The sequence below is a fragment of the Camellia sinensis genome, chromosome 2 (genome assembly GCF_055761805.1).
Source record: "Camellia sinensis isolate YWXY chromosome 2, ASM5576180v1, whole genome shotgun sequence".
Taxonomy (NCBI): Eukaryota; Viridiplantae; Streptophyta; class Magnoliopsida; order Ericales; family Theaceae; genus Camellia; species Camellia sinensis.
In genome coordinates this window covers 113,037,838-113,058,135 of record NC_138962.1, presented here as the reverse complement: position 1 = coordinate 113,058,135, position 20,298 = coordinate 113,037,838, and the positions used below count along the sequence as shown (strand labels likewise).

Here is a 20,298-nt window from a genome sequence, read left to right as displayed (position 1 = left end):
ATGCATATATTGTAACTACTCTAATAATGACTTCTAATTATACAAACATGAATAAACATTATTAAAACATAATGTTTAGATTTTCCTTTTCAATGGTAGTGGACAATCACAAAGTGAAAAAGGCGATAAGTCAGTTCGTTCAATACCCATTTCAAAAACTTTTTCAAATTTTCTTCAGTTTTCTGAGAAAATTTTAATTTGTACTAGAATACTATTATATGTATTACAAATTCAACTCATTAAATTTTTTAATCATATTTTGGCTGCCTGACCCCAAATATAGTGAAATAAACCAAACGAAATTAAACCAATTTTTTTTTTTTTAAAATCAAATAGAGTCAAATTTAAATATTTTGAGAAACCAATAAAAATATTTCTTTTCAATAAAATAGAGTCAAAATTAAATATTTTGAGAAACCAATAAAAATATTTCTTTTTAATCAAATAGAGTCAAAATTAAATATTTCAGAGAACATGATCTTTTATTTGAGAGAACATGATCTTTTCATGGAGAGAAAATTAAATATTTTTTTAATCAAATACATTCAAAATTAAATATTTTTTTGTTTAATAATTATATTTTGTAGAAATTAGACATTAACAATTTCTGAACCATAATTTGATTCAAAAAATGTAGACATTTTGATTCACAAGCATAATTTCAAAATTCCAATTTCTGATTTCAAATTTCAAAATATAGACATTTCATAATTCCAATTCAACAATTCTCAATTACATGAATTTCGTAATATGACATTAACAATTACGAATTATATGAATTACAATTTTTACTAATTTTATTCTTAATTAAACAAAATTACTTTTAAAACCATAATTTGAAACCCTAATTTCCTTTTAATTCCTGTTAACAAGCAAAAAAAAAAAAAAACTCACAAGCATCATTTCAAAATTCCATTTTCTGATTTCAAATTTCAAAATATAGACATTACATAATTTCAAATCAGCAATTCTCAAATTCATGAATTTCATAATATGACATTAACAATTATCAATTATATGAATTTCGGATTTTTTAATCGCAATTCTTAATTAAAAAAAATTACTTTTAAAACCCTAATTTCCTTTTAATTCCTCTTCACAAGAAAAAAAAAAAAACAATTTCCAATTCAACAAATGTACGTTGGTTTATTCAATATTCAAAATATAGACATTTTGATTCGCAAGCATAATTTCAAAATTCTAATTCCTGATTTCAAATTTAAAAATATAAACATTTCGTCATTTCAATTCTCAATTCTCAATTCTCAATTCTCAATTATATGAATTTCATAATATGACATTAACAATTATCAATTATATGAATTGATGATTTACGAATTTCATCATTTCAAATTTCAATTCTCAATTCTCATATTTATGATTTATTTAAAAAATTCAAAAAATTAAAAAAATTCCAAACTCGATTTATGATTCAAAAGCATAAAAATTCAAAAGCATTACAACCCTTAATAATGTGAACCCTAAAATGACATCCTAATTTGAACAATCCTAATAATGTGAACAATCTGATATCGAACCCTAATTTCATCACCACAACCACACTGACAAAGCATAAACATTCATAACCATATTCAATTCATAAGCAACATCCAAAAATTCAAAAGCAAAAAAATTCCACAAATTCAAAACCATTCGCATTTCTGATTTCCAAACCCTGATTTCTGATTTTAAAAAATTCCAAACCCTAATTTCATAACCACAATGATAAAAACCCTAACACATTTAATAATTCACATGTAAAACCCTAACATTGACAGAAAAATACAACACATTTACAAACACAAAAACTAAATACATAAAATTAGGGTTAATGTCATACCACGGAGAGAGAGAGAGCAGAGACAGAGAGTGAGAGCAGAGACCGAGAGCAAAGAGTAGAGACCGAGAGCAGAGAGCGAGAGCGAGCTGAGATGGAGGAGGGTGAGAGATGGAGAGGCTGAGAGATGGAGAGTGAGCTGAGAGCGAGATGGCCGAAAAACCTAAGTCTGAAAAACGTATGCAAATGAGGGAGGGCTTCGTATATATGAGGACGTTAAAAACGCTGATTGAAAAAGCGTTTTCATTTAAGTGAACTCGCTATTAGAAATAGCGTTTTTTCTGTCAAAATTTTTTTGTTAAAATCGCTATTAGCAATAGCATTTTTTTGGCAAAAAAATTTTGTATAAAAAGCGCTGTTCTTAACAACGTTTTTCTTGGGAAAAAAATTAACCATAGAAGCGCTATCTGTAACAGTGACTTCTTAATCAAAGTTGCTATTTGTAACAGCGATTTTCCTGTTCATCTACTTTTGCGCTCTTAACAGTAAAAGCGCGAATAGTAATGACGTTTTAGCTTAGCTTTGGAATTCCGTCATAAGTTGGCCTAGTTTTGAAAATACAATGTAAAAAAAGGCTTATATTGGGAAAAGCCTCGTGATATGCTGGTGGAAAAGAAAAGGATCTTCCATTCTTTTCTGTCATAGTTTCCAAAGCGAACTGTCTGTCTGTCTGTAAGAGAGCCAAGAAAGATAGGGTACAGACCACGCCTTCGAAAGCAATTTTGTTGTTGTTGTTGTTTAGGCAGAGGAAGAAGCACTTATGTTGCAGCAATATGTTGCCACTGAGGATAACTCACAAATTGAGACCAGGATACGGCCTTACGTCAGTCAGGTTCTAATGGTAATTGTGAAATTGCTTCATTTCTTTCTAATTCTGTCATTTATTTTATTTTATCTTATTTTTACTCTCCCTTTTTGGCTGGTGATAATGCAGAGCAAAATAAAAAGAGTAAAGATGTTGAATTCAAGTTTCTAATTGACAATAAATTCAATGTTCTATACTAGGTCTGAGCTTTTGAAAACTTCAAAAATGATTTCTTGAATCAGGGCTTTCTACAAAAGACTCATTTTCTCCTAGAAACAGTTAGCAAAAAAAATGTTCCACCGAATAATTTTCTGTTTTGTTTTCACATTTTAAATTTTCAACATAGAAAACAGTTTTTATAAAGGATACGAAGAGGTCACCAAAATCTTATGTGATTTGTTATTATAGTTTTTGAGAAGTTGACAAACTTAGCTTACTAAGCCAAGCAGTTGAATAAGATGACTGGATGGTGGTGTAGTTCTTTTGGTGTTGCATAATGAAAATTACTATATCAAGAAATTAATCTGGCTTCTTTAAGCAGTTAATGGCAACCAAACGGAGCATAATTCTTCTTTTTTGTTTCTTTTCTCTTTGGTCTTGAATTCTTCTTCTTCTTCTTTTTTTTTTTTTTTTTCAATAAAATTATTATATTAATTTTACCTGCTGTTGATATAGTACGAAGACCCAAATCGCCAGGACTCTGCTAGGAAGACAGTGCCTGTGGAGAGGCTTGAGGAGAAAGCGTTGGTTGCATTGGCCAAGGTGGGGGACTTTGATGCCTTTGATGTACATTTTCATTTGTATCTATAGCCATAAGAATAGGTCTTGTACTCATTTGTGTGTAGACAAATGCCATTATACTCATCTAGAAACTACTGGATATCATCATATTGTGCATCACAAAATTTTGAAAGGGATGTACTTTGGATAAGATTTTTCCTTGATTCATCTGTTGATGGCCTCTATGATGCATTTCAAGTTAGAAACTCATATATGCATGAAGCCATATATTATTTAAATGATATGGCCAGAAAAAGCCTCATTTTGTGGTAGATAAAGGGTTTGTTTGAAAAGAAAAAGCATCATATACCATGAAGATAAGAGGACAATGCTCCCAGATCTTATCAAACCGAAAGAAGGCTATATTAGTCCTTACATTTCAAATGACTTTGAAGTCCAAAAATTGTTTGGGTTGTTTTTTGGTTATGCTATTCCAATTCAATGGTAGAATTTATTTTGGGAACCTTTATAAGTTGCATGATTATTTGACAATGCAAATTTACGTATTTTCTTGATCACTCCGTCAATTGTCTTCTCTTCAAGAGACGTGTATTCTTGCTGGATGTACTTTATAGTAGGCCAGACAACAAGTCTCTGAGTTATTGTTGTGGTGGTTGAGCAGTATTTCATTACTTGTAAATTGTCACACTTCTAAAAATTCCACAAACTAATTTGAGGGAAAAAAACATTTCTAATAACTTACCTATCTCTGCTTTAGGAGGGAAACTTTAAACCAACAAAAAGTGAACAAGATCATGCTTTCCTGCTGCAGCTGCTTTTTTGGTTCAAACAATCATTCAGGTTTGTTTCTTTTCTCTTTACTTTGGGTTTTGGAAAAGATTTAGTATATTGTTGTTTTATTATACTTTTTAAATTATATCATACATTTCTGCTTCCTTGTAAAACACAAACAAAAATAGGGAGGGCCACAATCTACAGTGGTGCAAGTGAAAAAATGCAGATTTATGGATCTTTGATTGTTTATGTTTTGACTTTTATTCTCTTCTTCCTTCAGAAAAAGACTTCAGTCTTTTCTTCTTTCATCTGACATACTTTCCTTCTACATTTAATTAAAAAAGGAGACAAAAGGGCCTCAATATCCATTACTTTGTAGTATCACTATCATTTACCTCTTTTGAAATTTAACCAATGCAGCTGCAATGAGATCATTTTTTTTTTCTTTCCTTTTTATTATTTTCCATTTGTTATACTGAGGGGTTTCATTGCAGAAGGAAATAATTGTACAAGAGATCCCTCCTACAACAAGAGGAGAGAGTTTTGGGGGAAAGCAACTACAAAAATGAACAACATTAGCCTAGGTTAAGATACATACCACCTTTCTTGTGAGTTTTTTGAATGAAGCCTTACCACGAAAACTCAGTTGATGTCGGGAGGCATCAAGCTAAGGGCTCCGCTAGTGATTTATAAAAAGTTTGACACAGAACTATAGGAAGATTTTGGATCACAGAACTATAGGAAGAGATTGACTATTTGGTTATGTGGTGATTATAGGCTAGTTAAGACACAGTAAGTTTTCCGAAGCCTTACCAGTAAGTTTTCACAGAATTATTTGGCTTATACTCAATCTTTTTGAGTATGCAACATACAAGGTCTTTGTGTGTACAAGTAAAAAAGAGTGATATTCTTGTGTCAATTTACCCATTTGTGTTGACCAATGTGTCCAACTCACACATGTTGGGTAAGATCACAAACTAGTCTCCAATAAAAGATTGGACTGGCTGGCATGCTACCAGCTACAAGCTTCGGTTCACTGGTTTGTCTTCTTCCCTAGAATTCCCAGAAATAGAAATTGCAGATTTAACTGTAAATCTTCAAAAAATCTCTCATTTTTAGTCCAAATTAGGTCCATTTTATGTTGATGGAAACCTTATGCGGCGCACTTTCTGACAACATAAATTTAATTTACAGAAATGAAATTTTATGTGTGTATCTATTTTAAGCATGAAGTTTCATACAAAAAGGTGTTTTTCAAAACTAAGGTTTCAAAAAACTTTTTCTCCATCCCATGATTAGGTCCATTTGGTGCAAATTTTTGACATTATGAGGAACATGCATTCTAAATCCTGCTAAATTCAATGAACAATATATATATACATATTAAATGGCTCATATATTCAGATGCACACATCATGGCATTATGATGAAGAGGCAAAGGAAAGCGACTATGACCCTTACACCAATGTTAAAGACTAAAGATAGGTATACAAAATACCTCAACTGGAAGTAATTAAACTAAAACCCAAATGCTTTGCTTGGATTAAGAGCCTATACGAACGATCACAAACACATGAACCATGTACAACGGCACCTTTTAGTCTGTGAGTTGGATACTCCACTCTAAGATCTTGAGGCATTATGATGGTTGCCTTAGCTATGGACTAGGAGAGGAGGGTTATCTCATCTCGAGATAGACCATTGAATGGCAAAAGGAAAAAAAGCTGTCTATAAACTGGCAAGACTAGTGCATGCAAAAAGTGCAACACACAAGGTCTTTGCGTGTACAAGTAATGGAGTGCAGTGGAGTTGTATCAATCCACTCACATGGAGTTGTATCAATCCACAAATGATCAACTATCTCCTTTGCTACGTCACAAGTAGTTTCATCTAACAAGTGTAGTCCCCTCTTCATCAAGTTATCAAATAGTAAGAATGGAGTTTAGAGTTATTGTCCAAAGAAAACACACCACTTTTGTTGGCACTCCAAGCAATACGAATGAGCTTTGGGAATGCCGCCAATAATGGGATGTCCCAACACCAAACATCTTGCCAAAACTAAATTTTACAACCATAGCCTAAAACAAACCTCACATGCTTAGCAAATTCCGACACACTCTCCTAATGCCTTTCCATACCGTAGGGGTCCTGAACTTCCTTCGAAACCCATCTCCTCTGATTGACCTTAAATTTGCAATCAATCACCCTATTCCAAAGAAGATGGCCTTCTTCTTCTTCCTCTTTTTCCTTTTCTTCTTCTTCTTCTTCCTCTTTTTCCTTTTCTTCTTCTACTTCTTCTTCTTCCTTTTCTTCTTCTTCTTCTTCTTCATACCACCAAATCAACTTATCCAATAAGGTATGATTAAACAAACGAAAAATGACAAATGCCCAAGCCGACATCTTCCAAGGGAATGCACACCTTGACCACACTCAGGTATTTAAATTCCTCACCCAAACTATCACGCCCCAAAATGGGCATGACCGACTGTGGATCACGTGGGGTTCAGCCCAAAGGTACATGCAAGCGTAATAGTGATAAATCATTACATGTGAGCTAAACAATTGAAGATAAAAGTATGTAACTCAATGATCTCATCAAAACTAGTTGGGGATACAACCCCTTATCCATGAACAATCATTAAGTCTAAGGAACAAATAGCCCATAACCAAGGACAAACCCAAAATAATCCAAGTACTAATACTCCTATAAAAGTATATTGTTGTTTTGTAACGTAAAATGTAAATGGTCCTAACTCTAAACCATTATTCATCCAGGAGGTCTTGTTGATGAGTTCTTATCACACTGGTTGAGTCTAGGACTAATGGGGAAGGAGAAGGAGAGGCTGTGGAGGGGTGGGGGAGGGTGGAGATGGGGATGAGGATGCACAATGGTAGAGAGGGGTGGAGGAAGGTGCGTCTGGGGCTAGGGGTGATAAGGATAGGTGGGAAATGGGTTGTCCAAAGTGGAGGTGGGTCTAGGGTAGGATTTCCAATGTTAGTTGTGATGGTAGAGTTGGGAAGAAGGTGGGGGCCCAAAGAAAAGAAAGAAATTTCAAAATTTTGAGGTAGGGGTTCAAAGAATTTTTGTGGCTGCTATTAACATCATTCTCTCTGGTAACTTTGCATGGGATATGGTATTAGAAAAAACATATAAACTTGTTTAATCTAATTGCTTATAGCTCTTGACAGAGCAAATTGGTGAGAAAGGATTTATATAGCCGAACCCACTTGAGCGGGACACAAGGCTTAGTTTGGTTTGGTTTGGTTTGGTTTGCTTTAATTGTGTGAATCACATTTAATCAAGGGGTTATGCCTGATTTTGATGCCTCGTTCGCTACCTAGAGTTTACATTATAATTCATTTCCTTCTAGCTATAATTTTGTTCTTCTTTATCATCGTTGCTAATAGGCTCTATCTTTCATGTTTATGTTTATTCATATTTCCTTACTGAGAAAATCTATCTAATTGTACATGGTGTTACTCATTTTCTGATATAGGTGGGTAAATGCACCTTCTTGTGATGGTTGCGGCGGTGAAACCACTGGTATTGGCATGGGCATTGCACTTTCTTCAGAAACTCTCTATGGAGCTTCACGAGTTGAACTTTATCGGTATGAGCAGAGAATATTTTTATTTTCAGTTTGTTTGTGTTTGAACTTTGAAGGTTTATTGATTCCAGATCTTTTTTGAGTTGTATGTTTTTCCCCTAGTTTTCTGCATGGTTTCTTTCTCATAGATTTTTATTGATTTTATCACTGTTGGTGTCACACCCTGGTATCTAAACCCTGTGGATTATCACTAAGTGTACAATGATGGTTGTTTAACCCAATTAGGTTTGGTTCTCAATTAATTACATTAAATTACATTAGGTCAGTCAGTATGCCAATCATTTAATTATTTCAATTCTGATTACCTTAAAATCTCATTCATTTGGATTGAAAACATGAATTAAGTATAATAAATCCCATTTCCATTACAAATCCGCTTGGTTTTAATTATAGGCAAAAAATTGTCCAAATAAGCTTGTAAAGAAGTCCTAGTCAACTCTACAATTTAAAGGACTCTAGGTAGAACTTCAATTTGAGAAAATTGGTAATTTTTTTTTTTGATAAATTGGTAATTTGAGGGAGTCAAACAACTCCAAGACTATTCAATTAATGATAAAAAAAAAAAAATGATTTGGGATAGATTTAAATAAAGAGTTATTTTTCTCCAATTCCCAATATCTGAATGAGTTGAATTGTATACTAAATATTTGAGTGGATTGCAAAGGCATCGAGAATAGTTTGAGTTAAACTAAAAGGATAGCATTATAGTGTTAGGCTTTGAAAAACCAAAGTGTGCCCACAACCCACATACATGAAATACATAATAAGCATGCTAATTAACTAATTTTACAAGTCTGAAAACAAACTAGTTAGGTTTATATGTCCGTACGCAAAATAACAACAAAACTCAAAGAGGGCATCAATATGCATGAGTATGCATGTATGAGTCCACAAAAGAAATAAAAACAAACTTGTTTGGTTTATATGTCCGTGCCCAAAATACCAACAAAACTCAAAGAGGGCATCGATACAATTAAGCATGGGTGTACATGTATAAGTCCACAAAAGAAATAAATATAAGGCACAACCTAAGTCACCAGTTTGCAGAGCGGGAGCACGAGCAAGAGCAAGAGCGTCAACTTTCTAATTTATAGGATCGAGAGCGCCTTGAGAGCATCTATGTTATATTATATTATATATATATGTATATTCTATAAAATATATATTATGACAAATATTGTATCATTACTTTTGTTTTATTTTAATATTATTAAATATTTCTATTTGTAAAGTATATATAAGATTTTGAACTATAAATATATGATTTATGTAGTTTAATACTAACCATTTATGCGTTTTTACTATTTTGATGTGTATATAAGTTTTTGAGGTTTTTAATAATAAAATAGCACCAGAAATTTTATGACAATGAGATGGCATGATGGTAGTTGCTGTTGATACCTAATGTTGTGCTGGTGCATTTTACATGTATGAGTCCCTTCTTTCAAATGTTGTTTTATTACATTCATGGAATCAGTGCCTACAGAAAGGTAGACTCTCGTGTGTGCGTGGTACACGATGTAATGGTGATTTGTTGCGTAAATGTTGGTCAAAAAGTTGAAATCACGAACTGATGATGACAAATCTGTGGATTGATCATGAATTCCCTGCAAATTTGCTAATTTGCACTCTAGTTCGTGATTCGCCGCTCCATCTAGATGAATTAGGTGACCTAGGGCACAACCGCCCAACTCTATGGCGCCAGTGGTGTAGTACTTGTAAATGTGGAGGGTGAGAAAAGCAACAGCTCACCGAATAATCATCTATGACATTTGAAATGAGTAAATTACATGCAAATATTATATTATCTTGTTTTTAGTCTTTGTATTTGTTATAATGAGAATGTTGCCATAATATATATACAATAACCAATTTCTCAAATAATCTGAAATCAAGGATAAAATTAATACCGACTCAAAATCATGGAAAACTACCCTTCAACAACATAGTCAAACCCCATTGAGTCTAACTGAACTGAACCACAAGTTGTCAGCTTAATCTAAGCAACTACTCGAGTCTCTAATTCCATATTCATGGTTCACCAGACCAATTGACTACGGGGAAACCAACCAAGTGCATGTTTATGGTCTCTCACTGATGGAATGACGCAATACCTATCCTTGCTCCAAGTCACATAACTAACCAAATGAACCGCCTACAAACAAAGCATTCAAGTCCAAAGCTAAATCAACACTTCAAAATCCATCCCAACTCCTCTGAAATCAATCTCAAAGTTTCTCAACACTTATAAAAATTCTCTTTTCTTTTACAAAACATTTTATTTCAAATATTCACCTTTTATTTCCATAAAAATACTTGCCTTCTTAAAAAGTTTAATTTTCAAGTTTACTAAAATTTCAAGAACTCTTTAATTAGGCCAAATTATAAACTTTTACCACACCTATCTTTTAACTAAGTTAATTATATGTCTGATACATTCTCATTAACACCCTAAACCCATGATACAACTTATATTAGAAACTCAAGAAGCTAGTAGCCATAAATAATCTACTCATCCTTTCTAAACTAATAACAATATCAAAACTCACACAAATTCAATGAATATAAGCTCAAATCATTCATATTAAACTAATAAGTAAACTTTCCCCAGAAATTACTATATACTAATCCATTTGAAATTCAAAGGCATACCTAGATACATATCACTTTCTTTATCAGTAGTGCCCACTAATTTCATTTTTGTGAACTTTATTTCTCGAGATAAAATTAAATCATACAAAGCCCCTATATTCTTAAAACTAGTGACCTGGGAATCATGGAGCTAAGCGACTATATACATGATTATATTCAAAAACACCAAATCAAATAATGTAGGCGTGGATAATAAACTAACATGGAGAATCATGGACAAATCATGGAATATAACAAACTAGTTGCATAAAATCATAAACTTTAGCTTGCTTTCTAAACCTTTCAAGTGAATAAATGAAAATCCTACCCTAATATACCAAATGGATAGAAAGAGAGATGGATATGTGAGAGATGTCACTAATAACATAGCTTTCCCCCAACTTTCCAAGAGAACTTTGAACAACAAAAACTTCTTCCAAACCTCCAAGAATGGTTAAGGTAGCAAGAGGGGATAATGGGTAATGGCGTGAGGGACCTCAAACAAGCATTTCCACTGTTATGTATTTTGACGGCCAATGAACGTGTTATAAATGCAGTTTTTTGTGCCGGACTTTGCATATAGGCACTAGCTCCAATGATAGGAATGTACTAAACTCTTGGACCTTACCCCTTTTTTTGTTTTTTTGAAGTATATTACTATAATGCATGTTTTTGTATAATCATACCTGGTTTTGTTTTGAGGTCTTGGCAACCACAGTTATTGGCCGGCCATGTCTCCTAATCTTATTTTGAGGGTGGGGGATGTGACACAGTTTGGCAGCTATGGGGTGGTTGCTGGTGGCTTTATGTTGTTTTCCTTTCCTCTCTTTGACCAAGTGTATAAAGAAAAGAAGAACAAAAAAGTCGTCAAAGGATACTTACCAATCGACTCATGTATCAATGTATTTGACAAAGTATACAAACAAACAAAATGAATAAAAAAGGGGAGGGGGGTGCCAGCAACCTTAGGGCTCTCTTTTGTTTTTTTAGGAACTCCCTCCAAAACTTTAATCCATGTTGACTAGTAAAATATCCAAGCCCTAATTGAGTGGGTCATGGGTATTGGGTCAAATACCCATCCATAAATAGTCCAAATAAATTCTACCAACAATAAACAAGCCCAAAAAAATATTTTCAAGTTGTGGACTCAATACCAAAGTTGCTTAATTTCAAAGTGGGTCCACAAAGCCCAATCAATTAATCATCCAATTAGTATCAATTTAATTTAAAATAAATGTAATTACGGAGCCTACTAAATTAATTAAGTAAAGTACTAGTGCCAATTAATCTTAATTAGTGAGATACATGGGCAATTAATGCAAATTAGTTACTTAATTAAGGGAAAAGTTTACCTGACATTATAGTTGGTCTCTGTGTGTGTGTGTGTGTGTGTGTGTGTGTGTTGGTTTGCCAAGCACCAAAACAGCAATAAATGCAATGAAAAATGAAGTTTGTGCAAGCCTAAAGATGCGATCTAGACAAATCCTATTGCAGGGGTCATCTTTCAATGGTAGGCGTCATACAGATTTGGTCCCTTGTCAAAATTCAATAGCTGAATAACTTCGGAAGTGAGGAATTAACCTGCCAGACTAATTGAGATTCTATTTTCCTGTGATAAAAAACTAGGGTTGCGACCAGTTTGTGGAGCCTTATGGATGAAACGAACCAAAGCCTTTACCCCCTTTCACTGGAAGATAATCTAATGTTTACATTGATGTATTTGTCCTTCTAGCAAGATATTGATAACAAAACCCTTGATGGATCTATTTCTCGGATTACCCCATCTACCATCACTATGTCTCCTAATAAACTTGAAGAAGGTTGGTTTGTATTCTATTAACTACATATCAGATAAGAACTCAGCTAATTCAATTTTCTTTATAATATTTTGTTTTATCCTTTTCCTTAATTTTCTTAGTCACAAGTGTCAAATCTAGATACTTTTTTGGCTCCATCCGAACAATGCTAACCAGACTTTATATTTTGTATTGTTTTCCAATTAGTACAACACTGCTTTTGGTTTTATTATATTCCATGATGTGGTATGTATTCTACTAGGTTAGCTTCAAGGAACGTGGTCCCGTCATGATTGAAACCATGTGGAAATTATGCAGTATACATAAATATGTGGACTAGTATTTTGATGATTAAGTAGTTCAATAATACAAACAAAACTTGTCAGATTCATGCTTTGCTTGATTTTTTTAGAGGTTATGCATCTGTTGTAGTTTGATAAAACAGGCTTAGAGGTTTGCCTCTAAGCTTCTTACAAAGACTCAAAGGTAGTCTTAATTGGTGGAGGATTCACACAAAGCTCTCACAAATCGTCAATACAGCCTATACACCTTGAGGGATCACTAATAGTTAATATCAATATTGATTAATAATGAAACTCGGAAAAAAAATTAAGGAATCCCCAATAGTTAATATCTTCTTAGAGTCTTTTTATTTTTATTTTATTTATTTATTTATAAGAAATATATACGAGTGGCTATATTCTCAAGGTTTCTCAGTTGTGTGCATTGTGCATTGGCAATATAGGGTTCATCATAAGTTGGTCCAAAAAGCAGTTTTTTCAAGGGTAAACTACATTGACTTCCCTTGAGGTTTGGAAAAAGTACGGCGAGTTCCACAAGTTTAACATTATAAATTGTGCAAATTGTGCTCCCTTCAAGTATAATTTGCACAACACTTTGTCCCATACAGTTAGTTATCTGTTAATCCTATGGATGTAAAAGAATGATGTCATTGTTATTTTACAGTAAAATGCTTGTTTTATCCTTTATTATCCTTGTATCCAAACAGCCCAATGACCTAATACGTATATTCCTTATTTAAATAATACCTTTAACCAAACACACCACCAAAGACCATCATCCCCACAACAAACCACCACCAGCTACCGCTGGTCACTACCATCATCCCTAACTATGAATTTTTACAAAGAAGCCTATATTTAGTTGTCAGTAGGAACCCTCAAAAGCTCTGTATAGAAATTAGTCTGTGAATTTATGCTTTCAACAACCAAAATCCACTTCCAAAAATTTTCAATTTTAATATATAAATTCAATATCAAAAACCCATGAAAGACAAATCGAATTCTAACTACGCAAACTTTTAATGGGTCTTTGAATATCAGCTCGTATGTATGAAAATTCTTCTAGCCAAGCAAATATGTGCTTTATCTCTCTGTACTTCTCCCCTAAAAGAAAATACATATAACCCAAAGCGCCACCCCCCCCCCCCCCCTTCCTCCTCCTTCTCTCTCGAAATAAGCATAAATTAAAAAAAAAAAAAAACCAATATCAAATTATTTGGAATTGAATTGAAGAAATCTAGTGAAGTCACACAACTTCCAAGTTTGGAGAGTGCTTATATGAACCAATCATTCAGAGATCCTTGTGACACAATGGAAGGAATCTTCATGCTTGTCTTTCTATCTCATGCACTTTTTTTTTCCCCTTTGGCCTATGTTGAAGCCTTTACCAAACGCCCAACTAAGAGATCCATTGTAATAGATATATATAGATAGACTCACTTAAGGCAAAACGTGTATGTATATATAAATATATATAGAGAGAGAGAGAGAGATGCAAAACACACCAGCGCTTTGATTTCTTGGCAACCCAAAGATTGTTCATCATTAAGATTTGTGCCGCATGTGCGTCTCGTTTGTCTTTTGTGCATAAGTATATGAGCAGCATGCATATGGGGAGCTCATCTTGGACTGCTATTAAACTTAGCTTAATATATGGTGTAGACATGAAAAAGAACTTTTATAATTATATTCCATAAAAAAATAAAGTAAATAACCAACCAAGGAAAAGCACAAAGCTAAAGTTTAATAGATAGCACATTTTTTTTTTTGTTTGTGTTCATTAACTCTCCTTCAGGTTGTCCTATATTTGTTAGAAATGATTTGCAGCCACTGGCGACATCTGGAAGGACAATGCTTGCTAGTTTATTTATTTGTTATTTTCTATTCTAGTATACTGATGTTTCTATATATGAATATTTTGTGGCTGAAGTTTCCCATCGAAGATCTCTCTTGCTTGTCACCCTTGCATTGTTCTGTGATCGACATTCAAAGAGGATCTTCTCTTACTATGTATTTGAAAAATACTCTTTATATTAGAAACCTAATTTCGAAATCTGGGTAGAGTTTTATGTTTTTTTTCAATATTTTGATGCCTTCAGCCTGTTGCTTAATCAACCTTTTGTCAAGGGAAGTGTTGATAAATGTCATCTAAAGTGGATTGTGAAACTAAATTATTGACAAATGTGACATCTAAGCGGATTTTGTAATTACGAAGTGTGAATAGTTTAAGTTCTTCTCATTATTTTGCTGTTGCGAGGGTTCAAAGCCTTTTTAGTTGGTTTGTAAGTAATAGTTCTCTTAATTGTGTGAATTGACAATTTAGTCTTTGCACACTGATATCACTTATGTTTGATTTTTCTCACTGAATTCTTTAACTTCCTCAGCTGCAATAGTTGCTCAACAATCACTCGTTTCCCTCGGTATAATGATCCATTAAAGGTAATATATTTTTTATTTCATCCCTATGGCTGAGAAGTTCTCATTTGATGAATTTTTCCTTGATATATTTTATGCAGCTTCTGGAAACACGGAGGGGACGTTGTGGGGAGTGGGCCAATTGCTTTACACTGTATTGTCGAGCTTTTGGTTATGAATCTCGTCTTGTAAGCAAAATTCTGGAAATAATATTGTAGGATTTGCTCGTAAAACTTCTATTATTTCTATTGCCAATTTAGTATAAAAATGAAAACCTCTAAAGATGTAGTTATCCACAAAAGCTTATTTGCTCTTATGGCTGGGAAACTGATTCTTTTTTGAAATTACAAAGGATTAGGTGATGGGGGCATTGCGTAAGCTTAATGGTGATAGGGCCCCAGGTCTAGCTAGTTTCACATTAGCTTTTTTTCAGCAGTGTTGGGAGGTGGTAAAAAGATATGTTCTGGCCAAATTGACTCAGTTTTTTGAGATAGGGTGTTTTGAGAGGAGTTCTAATGTGTGTCCCAAGAAAAGGGGAAGGGGGGGGGGGGGCGGGGGGGTGGAACATTTGGGATTTTAGGGCAATCAGCTTGCTTGGGAGTGTGTATAAACTATTGGCTAAGATTTTGGCAAGGAGGTTTAAGGGTACTTTTGATGCAGTTATTTCAGATTCTCATAATGCTTTTGTGGTAAGGCGTCAAATTCTAGATGCTATTTTGGTAGCCAATGAATGTGTCGACTCCTATGTCTGAGCGGGTCGTCCAGGAATTATTTGTAAATTAGACATTGAGAAGGCCTTTGACAATGTTAGTTGGGAGTTCTTGTTTTATGTTTTGGAGAGAATGGGTTATGAAGAGTGGTGGATGAGATGGATTCGGTTTCGTGTTACCATGGTGAGGCTCTTAGTTTTGGTAAATGGCTCACCGGTGAGTTTTTCCAAACTTATTGTTATTTGCGTCAAGGAGATCCTCTCTCGCCGTTGTTGTTTGTTTTTGTTATGGAGGCACTGAGCAGGCTGTTATCTCGGGTGGTGCAAGGTGGTTTGCTGAAGGGTTTTACCGTGGGCATGGAGTAGGTAGGGCTATTGGTTGTGTCCCACTAGTTGTATGCTAATGACGCTTGATTTTTTGTGATGCTGAGACAGTCCAACTAGGCAACTTGCACTGTGTCCTTTTGTGTTTTGAGGTAGTTTCAGGGCTATTGGTGAATTTAGGTTGGGGAGGTGATGAATTTGTCCATATTGGTGGCTGTTCCCAGTTGTAAGGTGGCTTCATTATTGGTTAGGTATTTGGGTTTGCCTTTTGGGTCTACTTTTCAAGCAACTATGGTGTGGGATGGGGTGGTGGAACGTGTTCAACGGTGTTTGATAGGGTGGAAGAGGCAAAATTTTTCAAAAGGAGCGAAGTTGACGTTGATTAAGAGTACTTTGGCTAGCATTCCGACTTATTTTATATCAATTCATGTTATTCTAGTGTTGGTTGCTCGTCTTTTGGAGAAGCTACAAACATATTTTCTTTGAGGAGGGTGGGGAGATGAGTTCCTTTTGGTGGATTGGAATAGGGTGTGTCACCTGAAGTAGGTGGGTGGGATGGGATTGCGAAAGCTGGTAGTTTTCAACAGGGTGTTAATCGGGAAGTAGCTCTGGAGGTTTGTACGAGAGGAGCATTTTTGGCTTTAGGTGGTGGTGGTGGCTATGTATGGAATTTGGTGGGGGGAGTGGAGTTCAGGGGATATGGTGGTCATTTGTCGGAGGGGTTTGTGGAAAGGTATTTTGATAGGTGGGGGGATTTTAGGAGGTGGATTAGTTTTCTGCTGGGGAAGGGGACCGAGTGGTTTTGGACAGATAGGTGGTGTGGCTATTAGACCTTTGCATCTCAATTTTCGTTCATATATTGGATTGCGGTAGATAAGGATGTTGTGGTCACTTCTTATTTGCTATTAGATGTTGGGCGGTTGGCGTGGGATGTGAGGGTTCAACGGCAAGTCCATGATTGGGAAGTTGGATAGTTAGTGGATTTGTTGGTTTTTCTGCATGGGGTTGGTGGTGTGGGGGAGGGGGAGGACTATTTGGTTTGGCGGTGCATCGGTTCTAAAAGTGTCTTTTCAGTTTCTTCATTTTATTCAAGCTTTGGTGGATGGTGGTGGGGACTTGACTTATCTGTGGCGGAGTGTGTGGGTTGCTGGAGCTCCATCCAAAGTGGCATTCTTTGTGGGATGGCGGTGCTAGATAGCGTTCGACAATCTCATTCAGCGTCGGCAAATTTTGATTAATTGGTGTTGTATGTGTTGTAGGGGCGGGGAATCCACGTCTCATCTTTTACTTCATTGCCGTGTGGTGCATCAGCTTTGGGGGTTGATTTTTTCGGTGTTTGGCATGGTTTGAGTTCAACAGGGGTGAGAGGTGGATGTTCTTCATAGTTGGGAAAAGGTGTCCAAAGGCTTTGGATTTGGCGTCATTGTGGTTGATTTGGTTGGAGAGCGTAACAGATGAATTTTCCAAGGGGTGGTGGTCCTGGTACCTTTTTTCAAAAATAGATTCTTTGTGATTTTGTATGGTTGGGTCTCAGGAAAAGTGGCTCTGGATTTATATTCTTTGGTGGATTTCATAGATGCTCTTTTTGTTTAGTTGTTGGGTGTCGCTAGTTGGTGGATATATTTGTTAGCATCATCTTGATGCTCTTCTTTTAAGAAATTTATTCTTTCCTTTCAAAAATTAATAATTTTAGTTGTCTGAGACAGTTGCAGTGAAAAAATTGGTCCTTAGCATGCAAATTGCTGGAATTTCTTGCCAGGAGAGTAACATTAAGGTTGGGTGTTGGGTTAATAGTAAAATTATGAGACAAACTTGCTGATGAGTAGCTATATATAAATGTATATCCCAAATATTAAGGTAATCACAAGTCCAGTGGAAAATAGGAAAGAATAATAGTTGAAGAATTTGAACTCTATTGTTGCCAACTCTATGAAATTTATGTATATATATATCAGAAACAATGCAATTAATGGTTCTATGTTAAAATTGAGTATTAAATCTCACCAGGTAATGTTCGTTTAAGTTTCTCTACAAGAGTAGATTTAGTTGATGTTTAAAAAAATTAAAAAAACTAAACTTCATGTAATTTCCAGAAATTAGAATCTGAGGTTGAGAGAAAAATGTTTTCATTGACGCACTTTCTATTTGTTCCAGGTTATGGATTTCACAGATCATGTTTGGACAGAGTGCATGTCACCTGTTCTAGGAAGGTAAATATTTTATTCACGCAGCTGCTGCTATTTGTTATGTTCTATATGTGCATCCACAAATTCATATGGTGGGTTCAAATTTCATAGATGGATGCATCTTGATCCCTGTGAAGGAATATACGACAATCCGTTGCTATATGAGAAAGGGTACTTTCACCTACACATAATCTATATAGTTTTGGAATTGTTTTTTTCATCCTGATGCTTCATAGTTGAATCAACTTTTTGACTTTCGTCTATATTGTTTGCAAATGTTTTTTTTCTTTGAAGGTGGAAAAAGAATTTGAATTATGTAATTGCTTTTGCAAAAGATGGAGTGTATGACGTCACTAAACGTTACACCAGAAAGTGGCATGAGGTAGTCTTATAAATATTTAAATAATCACTTCACATTAAAAAATATGCGATTATGTGAGTTTTGACTGTGCAATAATATGTTCATGTTAAAGGTTCTGTCTCGGAGAAACATTACTACGGATCCCATCCTGTCTATTATTCTCTCGAACATAAGAAGAGAATGTCGACAGAATTTTACATCTCAAGTGATTTCTGCCCTAGAGGAACAAGACAGGAATGAAGCTGAAGCACTTGAGAGAGAGTTGCATTCTAAAGATGATGCTTCAATCTCGTTACCTGGAAGACAAAGTGGTGACAAGGAATGGCGCATGTCAAGATCAGAATTTGGTTCTGACGAGATTTGCTTTCCAAGTTCTTGTTGTTGTCCAGCCCGTAAATGCATTGATGAGCATGTGACAAAGATCTACAATGCATTTTGTCCAATCATTTCTCAGTTTGTCGAGAAATCTTGTTCTAAATCTAGAGCTGTTGAAGTCCTTCTGTTTTTTAAACAAATGTTAATCAATCTCAAGAATTCCCCTTTTAGAACGAGGAGAACTTCTATAAACCCTGTTTCAAATGGTGCACAGCATCTTTTCCTTCAGATGCTGCCTTCTTTTGGTCAATTGTTTGATGCCCTTTCCCTGAAGAGTGAGCTAGATGCCAGTGGAAGGGTTGACATTTATTTGGCTGCTGATCCTGTTAGAACCTCCATAGCATTACCTGTTTTGTTCCATGCTCTGGATGATGTGATCCATAATGTCAATATATGCAACAACTTCAATAAAAATTCTCTCTCTTGGCCACTTCAAAAATTAAACAGAATATACTCCGGTTTGGTCCTTGCTAGTGGGGAGGAGCTTCCTTTTGGAATTGTAAGTTGCATTGACCAATTCATGCTATTAGTTCAATTTTATTGATAATTAATATATGACACGTGTCTTGTAGATTTCTTTATGATCCCATTGTTGATAATGAAATTCTTTTAAAGGCATTGCTGTCAACCAATTTCAGGTCACATCTGCATTTGACGGAACTCGAATGTCAAAGTGGGAAGAACCAAATGGTGCCAGAGGTACTCTGAACCAAATAACATGTTTTATCTCTTACGAGTCATAAATATGCCATGTAACAAAAGAGGGTGGAAATTGAAAATGAATATATATTTGTGTATATATATATCATATGTGATAATATTTAAGAAAGCTAGTTTTCGCACTATGTCTATGCAATATACTACCTGAGTACACTATCATATTCAGTAGGCTAGCAACGTAATGCCAGAAGTCAAGGAAAATCTATTGGCTTTCCTCATGATTGTTGATCTGGAGTGCATAGGAGGCTGCCATGCACATCATATTATGGTGTTTAATTTTAGTCGGGGTCATTTCGCAAATTCATAAATAATTGGAGTTTTAACAATGTATTTTGTTCACAGGTTCAATGAGGGAAAGGACAAGAAAATACCTTTGGCTGTTTGGTTGTACAGGAAATATTGGAAAGAAAGTAGAATGCATTCTAAGAAATCATTTCTTTATTTTGATTGTTTTGGGAAAGATATAGAGAAAGGAAAAGAAATACAAATAGGAAGGATCTTTAAACATTCTTGTTTAACATGGTAGCGCATTTTCTGGCCATACTTTCTAAGCATCCAACCTTGAAATTTCAGCACTCGGATGCAAAAAACATGATAATCAACAAACATGTTTTCTGAACCTCATTTCCACCTTAGTTCTTACACTCACTGGCTACTATTATCAACTAAACTCTTCTGCTCATCCTCTAGGAATCTTCAATGTTGTCATCAAAT

General features: G+C 34.8%; 1 protein-coding gene across 3 annotated transcripts in view; it reads left to right on the top strand.

Annotated features, from left to right (window-relative positions):
* The first annotated feature begins 2,522 nt into the window (after nt 1-2,522).
* LOC145820280 (peptide-N(4)-(N-acetyl-beta-glucosaminyl)asparagine amidase-like) overlaps nt 2,523-20,298 on the top strand; it is a 37,397-nt gene continuing 19,621 nt past the window's right edge. For 2 of the 3 annotated variants that reach the window (XR_014361541.1, XM_082915444.1), the window contains exons 1-11: nt 2,523-2,678; nt 3,318-3,404; nt 4,141-4,223; nt 7,655-7,768; nt 14,879-14,933; nt 15,011-15,097; nt 18,097-18,152; nt 18,240-18,299; nt 18,423-18,510; nt 18,602-19,363; nt 19,503-19,563. Coding sequence is in view for 2 of the 3 variants with exons in the window: in XM_082915444.1 (XP_082771570.1) it covers nt 2,598-2,678; nt 3,318-3,404; nt 4,141-4,223; nt 7,655-7,768; nt 14,879-14,933; nt 15,011-15,097; nt 18,097-18,152; nt 18,240-18,299; nt 18,423-18,510; nt 18,602-19,363; nt 19,503-19,563 (1,534 nt within the window). In the remaining variant the exon portion in view is untranslated. The remainder of the gene's footprint in view (nt 2,679-3,317; nt 3,405-4,140; nt 4,224-7,654; nt 7,769-14,878; nt 14,934-15,010; nt 15,098-18,096; nt 18,153-18,239; nt 18,300-18,422; nt 18,511-18,601; nt 19,364-19,502; nt 19,564-20,298) is intronic. The other variant, XM_082915443.1, reaches the window with a different exon arrangement.